The 12,024-nt window shown below is 37.2% G+C and overlaps 1 protein-coding gene across 1 annotated transcript; it reads right to left on the bottom strand.

The window, feature by feature from the left end:
- Nucleotides 1-461: 461 nt before the first annotated feature.
- Nucleotides 462-11,777, bottom strand: piwil1 (piwi-like RNA-mediated gene silencing 1). The gene is made up of 21 exons (XM_051118036.1): nucleotides 11,701-11,777; nucleotides 10,506-10,620; nucleotides 10,319-10,427; nucleotides 10,093-10,221; nucleotides 8,450-8,664; nucleotides 8,223-8,344; nucleotides 8,062-8,142; nucleotides 7,781-7,978; nucleotides 6,280-6,388; nucleotides 6,072-6,198; nucleotides 5,331-5,448; nucleotides 5,132-5,246; nucleotides 4,865-5,052; nucleotides 4,716-4,788; nucleotides 4,435-4,635; nucleotides 4,260-4,363; nucleotides 3,736-3,806; nucleotides 2,404-2,557; nucleotides 2,193-2,318; nucleotides 1,397-1,544; nucleotides 462-1,280 (listed from the first exon to the last, which is right to left on the bottom strand). Exons 2-21 carry the CDS (start codon nucleotides 10,572-10,574, stop codon nucleotides 1,164-1,166), a joined length of 2,574 nt encoding a protein of 857 aa, XP_050973993.1. The 5' UTR covers nucleotides 10,575-10,620; nucleotides 11,701-11,777; the 3' UTR covers nucleotides 462-1,163.
- Nucleotides 11,778-12,024: the final 247 nt, after the last annotated feature.

Below are 12,024 nucleotides of genomic sequence, written 5' to 3' on the forward strand. Positions count from 1 at the left end.
GACATGAAAGACGTTGTCACGTGATGCCTGTTACTTTTTTCAGCGCTCTTCGGAAAGGGGCCAATCAAATTCATTTTCGTTTACCAATTAAGTTGCCGTCTACTTCACCCTTTATATAAATTGCAGGGGTATATTGCAACTTGTATGTCAAGGGACAACACTTCCAATTATTTTAAATAGTTACTTTGAATATGTCATTGTCTGCATTAGGATAAAAAAAGTGTTTAGATTTCAATGCGGCTGAATAGAGGATCCTGCTTTCTGAGCCTTCATGCGCCACCTGCAGTTACTTTTAGTGAACAGTTATTAGTGGAATTTCCCTAGACTTCATTTTTAGTAATTAGCGATGGAAGAACAGTGACGGCAAAGGAATCTGGGTTGCCCACAATAAACTTTAATGCCAAAATAACAATCAAATTCTGCATTTTTATTCTAAATTGGGTGGGAATTAAGAACCAAGCCATTGTTAACTTGAGCTTTATTCTTCAATCAGTGCACTTCAATAAAACTCAATCCTGATGTGTCCCTGCAACACATCAATACAATCCTAAATTACAGCTGAGCTTCAGCCCTTCCAAGCATTTCTGATTTGTGTAGTTACCCTACCTTTTTTTGTCTTAGGCTATAATCAGTACTACAACTCAATTCACAAATTAAAGGTATTAGAGCTGCAACATTTGTGATAAACATTAGAGCAGTAATATATTTAATTTTGTGAGAACCATGAAAACCATACCTGCATATACTACATGAACACAGAAGTTATTAATCAGATACAATCATTAATCTTTTTTTTACTAGAAAACAGAAATGTTAACTTAATTCCATTAACAATCAGGGCCTCTAAACATAAAATCCGTGAAATACGCCATTTGAACATCCCTTTAGAGAGAAAAAAAAATGTGCCTTTATGTTCACAAGACACCAGAACAATTTCAGTAAACATTCGAAAGAGGAAAAAATAAGTAGGACCATATGCACTTCCCTTTTAAACTAAATTACTTTTGTACCTGCTTCTCTGCGAAAGCACTACACCTGGGTATATAAACAAACCTTCTTCTGACAGCGTACTTTTTCCCTCACAACTCAATCGAAACAAGCAAGAAACTAATAAAAACGGTCCAACTGTTCTTTGAGACCCTGAAGCTCATCACTTGAGCATGTTACAGGTAGTATAGGAAGTCATCCAGGTTCATGTTGGGCTCCTTGTGAATGCTTTGACCAACCAAGAAGGCCAGTTTGTGTGCGTACTGACATGGTGCTGGCACTCGGACGATACCCTTAAGATGAAAAGGAAGAAAGTGAACCACAAAGAATATGTAAGGCAGCACATACTATTCTAGACTATATAAACAGTAGAGTGATAGCTGAAGTAGTGATCTAGACCGTTTATTACCTGCCAGTTGTAGTACATGTGGCAGAGTTTGTAGGTCAGTCTCTGCATGTGATCTGGTTTGAGACCGCTGTTGTCAAACACCACGTTGTAGTGAGTAGGTGCGACGCAACCGAAGCGCACAGCCTGACTTACTATGAAGAAATCGTACCTGAGTGAAAGTAGATGTAGTACTGAATAAAGGTGAGCAGTTTGCACTATATTACAAATTAAAATGGCTCATATTAAGGTTTAAGTTGTTAAAATCAAATTTAAGACTTTTTTAAAACCTAGACATTTTATTACATATATACATATTTACTGAAAATGAATTGTGTACCAACATATCAATACATGTAAATTAGATACAGATTTATATTAATTTTTATTAAATCAATATTTAAAGAAAAATCATGGTTAAAAAAAATAAAATAAAAATAGAGTAGACACTAGCAAAAAATCTATATATTAAACATGTTAAAAATATTCTTAATCTTTCCTTCCTATGATAGAATCAATGGTATTCAAAGACTAAAAACTGCACTTTTTTCTTTGAAACATGCAGTGCTCAAATGTAAAATCACAGCCTTGTGTTAAGTTGAGCATCACACTAGGCTGTATCTTGATCCTAGTCTTCCCATCCCTAGAATTAAGCCCTCAAAAAATTTTACATCTTGTAAACCTCTTAAAAATACTTTTGATATTCCATTTAAGACTTGTTATGTGAGCTTAAATTTGATAAAACTGATTGCAAGACATTTTAAGACTTGACCCAGACTGTGATTTATGGATAGAGACCAGGCTTAATGACTATACGCACCACTCTGGACGAGTGACCTCAGTGTCAATGACTGTCCCAGGAGGAGGGTTGGCAATTTTGCCATCAATCCGGGCAAAGAATCTGGAACTGATGCGCTTTTTCACCACCACTACAGACAGCTTGGGCCTGTATACAAAATGTGAATATGATTACAACCAAGGCAATTCAACATCCTCAAAGAGTAAATATGTCAACATGAAGTGTGGCTCACTCATAATCTTGCCCCATGGTCTTGATGGACTGCATGATCTGAGGGACTTCGTAATCCACCACACTTCGCAGCATGCCATCTCCGACTCCATCTCGGTACACAATGATCCGGGAGGGTAGAGAGTTGTTATACTTCAGATAGGCCTTCAGGGCAGCTAAAAAAACAAACAGCTTCAGTAAAAAGCTCTGCGAGGAAGATGTCATTTTGTAGGCCACTCGGTTAGTTGTTTGATGTTTTCTACAGTCAAAAAAAAAAAAAAAAAAAAAAAAAAAAACAAGAACACACACACAAGTCCCGAACTGAATCAAATAATTCTCGCTCTGAAATTCCAATCCAAGTCAAATGACTCGCAAACTGGAATCGTTTGCGATTGTAACTTTGTGTATCGTTAATCCTTAGATTTAGATAGGTACTTTAAATCACGAATCATTAGAGTTCAATCATTCAATTCACAAAAGGATTCCCAAACCCATTCTGACCGAAATAAAATTAAGTCCTGATCTAAATGATTCACCATGTGTGGTCTGAAGTCCTGAACTAAGTCAAATAATTCACGAACCCGCTCTGAATTCCCAATCTAAATCAAATGATTTGCAATATGCGATTTGAAGTCCCAAACTGAAACGTTTGATTTGCCAAAACACGATCCAATTGGAGTGCTTCGGTGAATAATTTTGCGACGCATTCGTTTAACACATCGAGGGTTTCGAAAAGCTCCCTTTCACCGATCAAAATCATTACAAGCAAAGTTGTAATTCGAAAATGAATGGCTTTTTTAAATTTGATCTAGCTTTTGCTAGGTAATTGCTTGAAATGAATGATCGAAGTCATGAGATTGATCAATCAAAGCGGTTCCAGTGTAAATGACTCGACTGATTTGGTTTTCGGTTCCTCTTTTTGCATCTTCACTGAAAGTGTTTTAATGATTACTCAGCGAATTGTCAGTACTACTACTGGCTTAGCTTGCTAGTTTTGACACTAAATGAAATAAGCAAAAAAGTATTATGCCTTCTGAATTGCATGAATTTTGCATGAAAATGCTTATTAAAAAAAATAAACACTTATTTCATAGATACGTTTTCTTTCAATAATTCAAGCACTTTAATATCTATTGCTGTTTTTTCAGGCCAAATTCAAGTACTTCAAGCACCTTTTTCCAACACTGACTATTAAGCTTCCAACACCTCTGTCGATCTTTATTCACAATCAACAATTTAGAAAATTTGAGTTTGCAATGAAATTGAAAAGTGCACTACTGAGTAAATGAGTTTTTCCTGTTTGATGTGAAGAAGTTTAAGGTCTTCGGCAACCTCTGTAGGAAAAATTTCACACCTTGCAGCGACCCTTTCAGTGCATCAATGATCTCCTGACCACGGTTTTGCAACACACACTTGGAGAACCACCTAAGAAAGTAACAAAATTGAAATTACACAACAACTATGCCCAACCACACAATCTCCGAGTCTCTGAACTGTAGTCTATTAACTGTAGTATTATTCATGACAACAGCAGTTAAGACAGGAGAGAAGAAAGTGTTAAACAAGTGTTTCTTTGCATACAAAAAATAGTCTCGTAGCTTTATAAAATTATGGTTGAAACACTGAAGTCACATGGACCATTTTAACAATGTCCTTACTATCGTTCTGGGCCTTGAACATGGTAGCTGTGTTGCTGTCTATGCAGGGTCAGAAAGCTCTTGGATTTCATCAAAAATATCTTAATTTATGTTCCTGAAGATGACCAAAGGTCTTACGGGTTTGGAACGACACAAGGGTGAGTAATGACAGAATTCTTGGGTGAATTATCCCCTTAACTGTACCAGGTTAAACAGCACCATTTTCTAATTATTCTACTACCTGGACATGCCCTGGTTCAGACTGGCCACCAGTGCTCCGATGGATCTCTTCCCAGCAGCAGTATCGTGGTAACAGTCTATACCTACAATCATCAGCTGCCGGAGCTGAAAAACAAAGATTCATTGTAGAATCTGACATTTGGCAACTAGCAGAACAGCTATAATTTAAGTCTTACTGGGATTTCTACACTCCACAGCTCTCCTCCCATTTTGCAGTTCATCTGCAAAGCAATCTTGGTGGCTACAGTCATAAGCGCTTGAGGTTTGCTGATGGTGCGAGACACCACACACTGACTAGGAGTGGGGCAGTCCACACACAGGTACTTCTTCACACAGTCATACTTGTCCTTTCGATTGGTAGGCAGGATCACCACCACCTATGAAAGCCACAGAAGTGTTTCAAAAAAAAAGCTTTGGAAATGCAAATCATACATGCATCTGATTGTGATTGACTCACCATCTGTGTTTCACGTGCTACGTTTTGTTGCAGGGCTCTCAGGAGAGATTCCTGACGATCTTCATACTCAATCCTGCTTGGGCAGGAATAATTATTAGCATGAAAATGAAAAGCGAAGTTTTTAACATTCAATATTTCACACAACTCACATAACAGCCCTCTGCATGCGGATACCCATAGGCCCAGAAACTTTGTTGAGAGTCTGAAGCAGAGATTGAGCAACGTCCGCATTTCGCCGTGTGTAGAACATCAGCCAGTTGTCCAAAGACATGCAGCTAATCAGAGGGAGACCTCTCATCTCTTTAGTCCAGTCTGCTGTCCATGGGTTATACTCATACTAAGAGAAAAAAAACAAAAAAGTAATCAAACCTGTTGCATTACAAATGCCTGCTGAGATGTGAAGTCATCTCTCTCACCGCTCTGCCTCCCTGGATGATCCGTTCTGAGGGCAGAACTCTTCCATTCAGACTCAGCAGTCGATTCTCAAAGCTCAGACCCCAAGTAGTCAGTTCATTCTGCACATCTGCATTTCTGAAGGGCAGTAGAGTGTATGTGAGAGTTGATAAGAAATACCAATACCAAACTTCAATAATAAGGCTGGTGTAGAATCTGTACCTGTTGATGTTGGAGATTAAGCGGTTAATTCGGCTCTCTCTCTGTTCAGGACTCAGCCTTGTGTGTGAGGCAAGATCCTTCATGATGTTGAAATCAGCACGCATCTTATCCGTCAGACCTTCACAGGAAACAAATGCATGCACATCAGAGAGCTTTTTTCAATTAAAGACTACAAAAACAAAAAAAAGAACTCTATAATTGTACTGTATTGTCTCTGTCTATTACCCTAGAGATTACTTCACTCCAGAATTAAAAATGTCCTGATAATTCTCTCACCCCCATGTCATCCAAAATGTTCATGTCTGTCTATCTTTAGTCGAAAAGAAATTATGTTTTTGAGGAAAACATTCCAAGATTTTTCTCCATATAGTGGATTTCAATGGGGATTCCCATTGAAGTCCACTATATGGAGAAAAATCCTGGAATGTTTCCCTCAAAAACCTTCATTTCTTTCGACTGAGGAAAGAAAGACATGAACGTCTTGGATGACACAGGGGTAAATAATCAGGAAATTTTTAATTCAAAAGTGAACCAACACTATTACTCATCTATATGCTAGTGTATCTCTAGAGGCTGAAAAAATTATATATACCACCGGCCATCCATTTGCAAATCTGAGCGATGTCTTGCATCACATACTGATTAGGTACTAGGACTAAACAGGTAACAAACTCAAAAACACATCACATGAAAGAAAACCACTCTTCGAGCCATTTCAATAGATCTTCAAAAATGACTTGCCAGTGAGGTAGCAGAACTCTGGAACGAGCATGGCAGGTCCTGGTGGAGGTCGACCTGATGGTCCCAGTCTCTTCACATGACTAACCAGAAGAACCTGGTTGCCATCTGTTATGTCCAGACCATATTGCTGGAGAGGAGGCAATAAAAGTGTGAGTGTGACCATAAAATTCTGCAATTAGTGTCAAAATAAAATGTATCGTTAAGCTACCGTTTTGAAGTAGTTCTTGAACGAGATCTCGGTATCTCCCTTCTTAAATGTGTTGTTGGGAGTATGATCCCAGGCGATGTCATCAATCCTGTACGTCTTGTTATTGTACCTATAGACGACAATTTGTTACACACAGTTACTTGCTACAATTTGCATATATTAAACAACTTTTAAGATTTTAAAGAAACACTCCACTGTTTTTGAAAATAGGCTCATTTTCCAACTCCCCTAGAGTTAAACAGTTGAGTTTTACCGCTTTCGAATTCTTTCGAAGTCTCCGGGTCTGGCTGTAGCACTTTTACCATGGCTTAGCATAGATCATTGAATCCAATTAGACCGTTAGCATCTCGCTCAAAAATGACCAACGAGTTTCAATATTTTCCCCATTTAAAACTTGACTCTTCTTTAGTTACATCATGTACTAAGGGCTGATATGGCTAGGAACTATACTCTCATTTCGGCGTAATAATTAAGGAACTTTGCTGCCGTACCATGGGTGCAGCAGGTGCAAAGATATTACAAAGCCGTCAACTCTGCATCTGCACAAACACAGTGCCAGTCACTTTCAGGCGCTGCGTAATATCACTGCGCCTGCTGCACCCATGGTACTGCAGCAAAGTTCCTTGATTATTTCACCGGAATGAGAGTACAGTTCCTAGCCATACCAGCCTAGAAAATCTAGGAAAACTTTTCATTTTCTGTCATTCTTAGTACACAATGTAACGACAGAAGAGTCAAGTTTTAAGTAGGAAGAGTCAATTTTTAAGTAGTAGTTTTTGAGCGAGATGGTATTGGTCTAATCAGATTCAATGATCTATGCTAAGCTATGCTAAAAGTGCTACCGCCAGACCCAGAGATCGGCTGAATCGATTTGAAAACGAAAACTCAACTGTTTAACTCTAGGGAAGTTTGACAATGAGCCTGTTTTCAAAAAAAGTGAAGTGTTCCTTTAAAATTTTTAAAGCAATAAAGAAAATATCACACTATCGTTTAAATTGTTGGGGTCAGTAAAAAAAAATTCAGTATAGTAAGAGTAAAGACATTTTCAATGTTAAAAATAATTTATAATTTAAATAACACGGTTTCTTTTGAACTTTCTATTCCTCAAATAACCCAAAATAATCTAAAAAAAAAAAAAAAAAAAAATTCCATGCTTTCCACAAAAATATTAAGCAGCACAACTGTTTTCAATATTGATGATAAATGTTTCTTGAGCTACAAATCAGTATATTAGAAAGATTTCTTAAGGATCATGTGACACTGAAAACTGGAGTAATGATGCTGAAAATTCGGCTTTGCCATCCCAGGAATAAATGACATTTTTAAAATACATTCAAAGCTAAAAAACAGTAATTTTATATGTTAATAGTATTTCACAATATTACAGTTTTACTATGACATTGCAATCAAAAAAGCGACTTTTCACAAACAACAACAAATCTTACCAACCCCAAACTTTTGAACAGCAGTGTGCGTGTGTGTAAATGCGTGTTCATTTTACTTGGTCAGAATGATCAGGCCCACAAGCTCCTTGGTGCAGGCTTCAGGGAAGCGCTGGTCTCCACACTGCTGCCTCAGACTGTACATGAAGTCAAGGACCGTCTCACTGCGAAGAACCTTGTGGCTCACATCAGTGCACAGCATGATGCTTGACTCGTACTGCAGGATGGTGGTCACGAATCCAGGCCAAATCGTCAGCCTAAAAACATATTTAGACAGGGTGCAATGTTCAATCATCTTCCAACACAAGGTAAATGTCACACAACACATTTGTTTCAAAACCTGTGCTGCGGGATGTTGAACGGATCATCGGGATTGTAGTAATGACGTCCGATCTGCTGCATGTTTAGTATCCTCAGGATTCTACAACACAGAATAAACAAGAAAAGAAGTTAACTACCTCACAAATAACAGCACTATTTCCAACAGTCTGTGATGATTACCTCCTGAACATGATGTTGTAGAACTGCAAGCATACTGGAGAGGATGGTGGGAGCTCGTTGGTCAGTGTAACAGTGATCTCAACCTTCTCTCCGTTTCTGGTCTCACTGCACAGGACAGTCTCCTACAGATAAAGCAATTTATCATTGACAACCCAATCAAATCAATACTCCAAATTCTCATGGAGAGCCAGTGAAATTGTGAGCACTTTGAGGCTCTGAAAACGTACAGTATTGTGCAGTTTGTTAGGGAGGAAGAGAATGGCTCCATCGAAAGTGTGTGCTTTGCCCAGAGTCTCCTCATGCTGGAAAAGCAAAGCCGAGCGCAGACGTCGGGACTCCATAGGCGGCTTGAAGTCCACATGGTACTGGTACAAAGCCCACAGAGGCCGTGAAAGCAGACGCATGAAATTCGCCCTCAGCTCAATGGCAGTGCCTGAAACACCTGTGGTTACAGGAAGAGTGTCTAGTATCACACTCCATACACTTGAGGTCAAAAGTTTACATACACCTTGCAGAATCTTCTAAACGTTAATTCTTATTTTATTTAGTACTGACCTAAATAAGATATTTCACACAAAAGTTTACATTTAGTACACTAGAGAAAATAATAGCTGAACTTATTAAAAATGACCCCGTTCAAAAGTTTACATATGCTTGACTCTTCATACTGTGTTGTTACCTGAATGATCCACAGGGCTGTTTCTTTTGTTTAGAGATATTTGTGCACAAGTCCCTTGTTTGTCCTGAACAGTTAAACAACCTGCTGTTCTTCAGAAAAATCCTTCAGGTCCCACAAATTCTTCGGTTTTTCAGCATTTTTGTGTATTTGAACCCTTTCCAACAATGACTGTATGATTTTAAGATCCAACTTTTCACATGGAGGACAACTGAGGGACTCATATGCAACTATTACAGAAGGTTCAAAAACAAAGCATTAAGAGCCAGGAGTGTAAACTTTTGATGAGAATGAAGATGAGTACATTTTTCTTATTTTGCCTAAACATAATTTTTTCCCATTTAGCACTGCCTGTCAGAAGCTACAGAAAATACATACGTTACCCAGAAGACAAAAGTTAAATTTACCGACCTTCAAATTCCAAAAGTTCTCTTAATGCATAGCGCTTCCTTCTGAAGCATCAGTGAACATTTAAACCTTCTGTAATAGTTGCATTTGACAACTTTTTGACAAACAATTTGACAAACAAACAAAACAGCTGTGAATCATTTAGGTAATAACACAGTATTAAGAATCAAGCGTATGTAAACTTTTGAATGGGGTCATTTTTATAAATTCAACTATTGTTTTATCTTGTGAACTATATATAAATGTCTTCTATGTAAAATATCATATTTAGGTCAGTACTAAATAAAAATAACATGCAACAAGAACAAGAGTTGTGGGAAATGTACACTACCGATCAAAAGTTTATTGTCCGAAACACTTTAATGGTGTTTGAAAGAAGGTTCTAATGCTCACCAATGCTGCATTTATTTGTTGCAGTAACATTGTGAACAATTTCTACAATTTTATGCATATAGTTTCTATTGTAATACATCTTAAAGTGTAATTTATTCCTTTGATGTGAAGCTGAATTTTCAGCATCATTACTACAGTCTTCAATGTCACATGATCCTTCAGAAATCTTTTTTTTTTTTTGGTAGAACTATAATATAGAAATTTTAAAAGAACATTTTTTTTAACACTGAATTTCTTTGTAACAGCTTTGTCTTTAACAAATACTCCCACTTAAAAGTTAATCCAATTAATAATCAAATCAAAATTGTCAAATCAAAAATCCACAGCCAATACCCAGCCATAACATTTGCAGGAGAGCTAAAAATCAAGTCTTGCTCATGAATATGTTTTTACCCGTTTTGGACTCTTTCACATGTTCCATTAGTTGGCGAGTGTGGACACCAGAATCATGGAAATCTCTTCTGCGTCCACCTCTTTCCCCGATCTTTACCTGTTGAAAGCCTGCAGAAATCTGCAGCATCGCTACAGGGAGAAAAAAAAGCAAGAGTGAAAAATGGAATGAGACAATATAATAGTACACTGCTAACAGTTTTCCCACTTGTTGCTCTAATGCACTTACCTTCTTCAGACATGGCTCCAGGAGCAGGTTTCTGTCTCCCTCTCCCTACTAGCTGTCCTTCAGATGGAGGGGGCATAGGCTTTGCAGCCTCTGGTGGTACAGATGGTTGCTGCAGAGAAATCAGAAAAATAATAAGTTTAATTCAATAAAGTTTTATCATATCCATCTAATATAAATATAAACTCACCGCGCCAGGAGCAGCAGGCTCCTGCCCGCGACCTCGGCCTCTTGATCTGGCTCTTGCTCGTCCTGTCATATTGGTGCTTCTTCTCAGATGCTTTGGTTTATATCAATTCAAAGTACTGTACACAAATGAAGGTTAACATACAGAATATTAATAATTAATCATTTTACTGTGTGATACTACCTTTTCAGTGTTTTTTTTTTTTTTTTTTGGGGAGCAATCCTTTCCACATTTTTCCAAATTCTTCTGCGGTACGCAAAAAAATTGCCTCAATTACCATACTCATATTTGATGTTCCACAGATGAAAGTTAAACAAATCTGAATGGAAAGCAGTGAGGAAATAACTTTTTTTGTGTGGAAACTATGACTTTAAAGTTATTTCATAACCAACTGAGAGTGAACGGCTTCGTTTGTCACGAACAAGAAACTAAGGCATATAAAATGTATTTCTGAGATGTTGAGAAATCTTAGTTAACGTTATACGGAGGCGTAAAACCTGACTGATTCTTTACGGAATGGCCATGTGAGATAAAGTTAATTAAAATTCTAATGATTTTAATAATTCGATTTAATTTAAATCCTTTAATACAATAAAATGTATTTTTTTTAACACAACTGCTTTTAATCTATAATAAAAATTGCACTTTCATCATCAAACTTGAGTTTTCTGACAAATTCGCACATTGCTCGACACGTGCTAAGGATTAACATCGGGCATACAATATACATTAACAGGTAATCGTTTAACGTAAATGTCATATGTTGTTACTGTGACATTTTGAGAAACAATATTAAAACATATTACTTCATTACACTATTAAATATGAAACTTCTTAATTGTGTTCCTATTATTACTGACGACTAACATGTGTTTGGCGCGCCAGGCCCCAGTTCTATTAGAACTAGAATAGAGCTTTCAAAGTTTAAAAGTTTACTTGAATGATTCGAATTATATACAAATTTACGTCTTGAATACTCAAGGAAAGTGCTCTGTCATCGTGTACATAACGTAATACAGTTAATAACTTAATTGCCCAACCGTAATTAGACAGTATGACACTTAATTTAGTGGTTTAAGACAATATTTCCACTGTTTATAACATAAGAAACGATTTTACAATTATCAGGAGCAATCAAATGACTAATTATTTGTGTATAATGTCGATAAAAACTTAGACATCGACAAACAACTCTTACCCTTTCTTCGAAAAGCCCCAAATGACGTTCAATTAATTCTGGACTGGTCGTTAACCCGATTTCATCTGTATCCCTCCGCTGCTTCATATGTTCATCATCTTATTTAGTTTACGTTTTTCAGAATAATGAATGCTTTACAATCTTTTCAAGTCGTAATTACTTATTTTCGATCGAAAACTTGAAATGAAAACTGAAAATGGAATGGAAAAGGTTGTTGAGGAAAACTATTTTAGTTGGAAGGATACAAAGCTACCTGTTGAGGGTGTCACCTGGTCCTGCGAACGGTGGATTTTAATGATGACTCATAGGCTGTAGACGTTCAGC

The sequence above is a fragment of the Labeo rohita genome, chromosome 8 (genome assembly GCF_022985175.1).
Source record: "Labeo rohita strain BAU-BD-2019 chromosome 8, IGBB_LRoh.1.0, whole genome shotgun sequence".
NCBI classification, from domain to species: domain Eukaryota; kingdom Metazoa; phylum Chordata; class Actinopteri; order Cypriniformes; family Cyprinidae; genus Labeo; species Labeo rohita.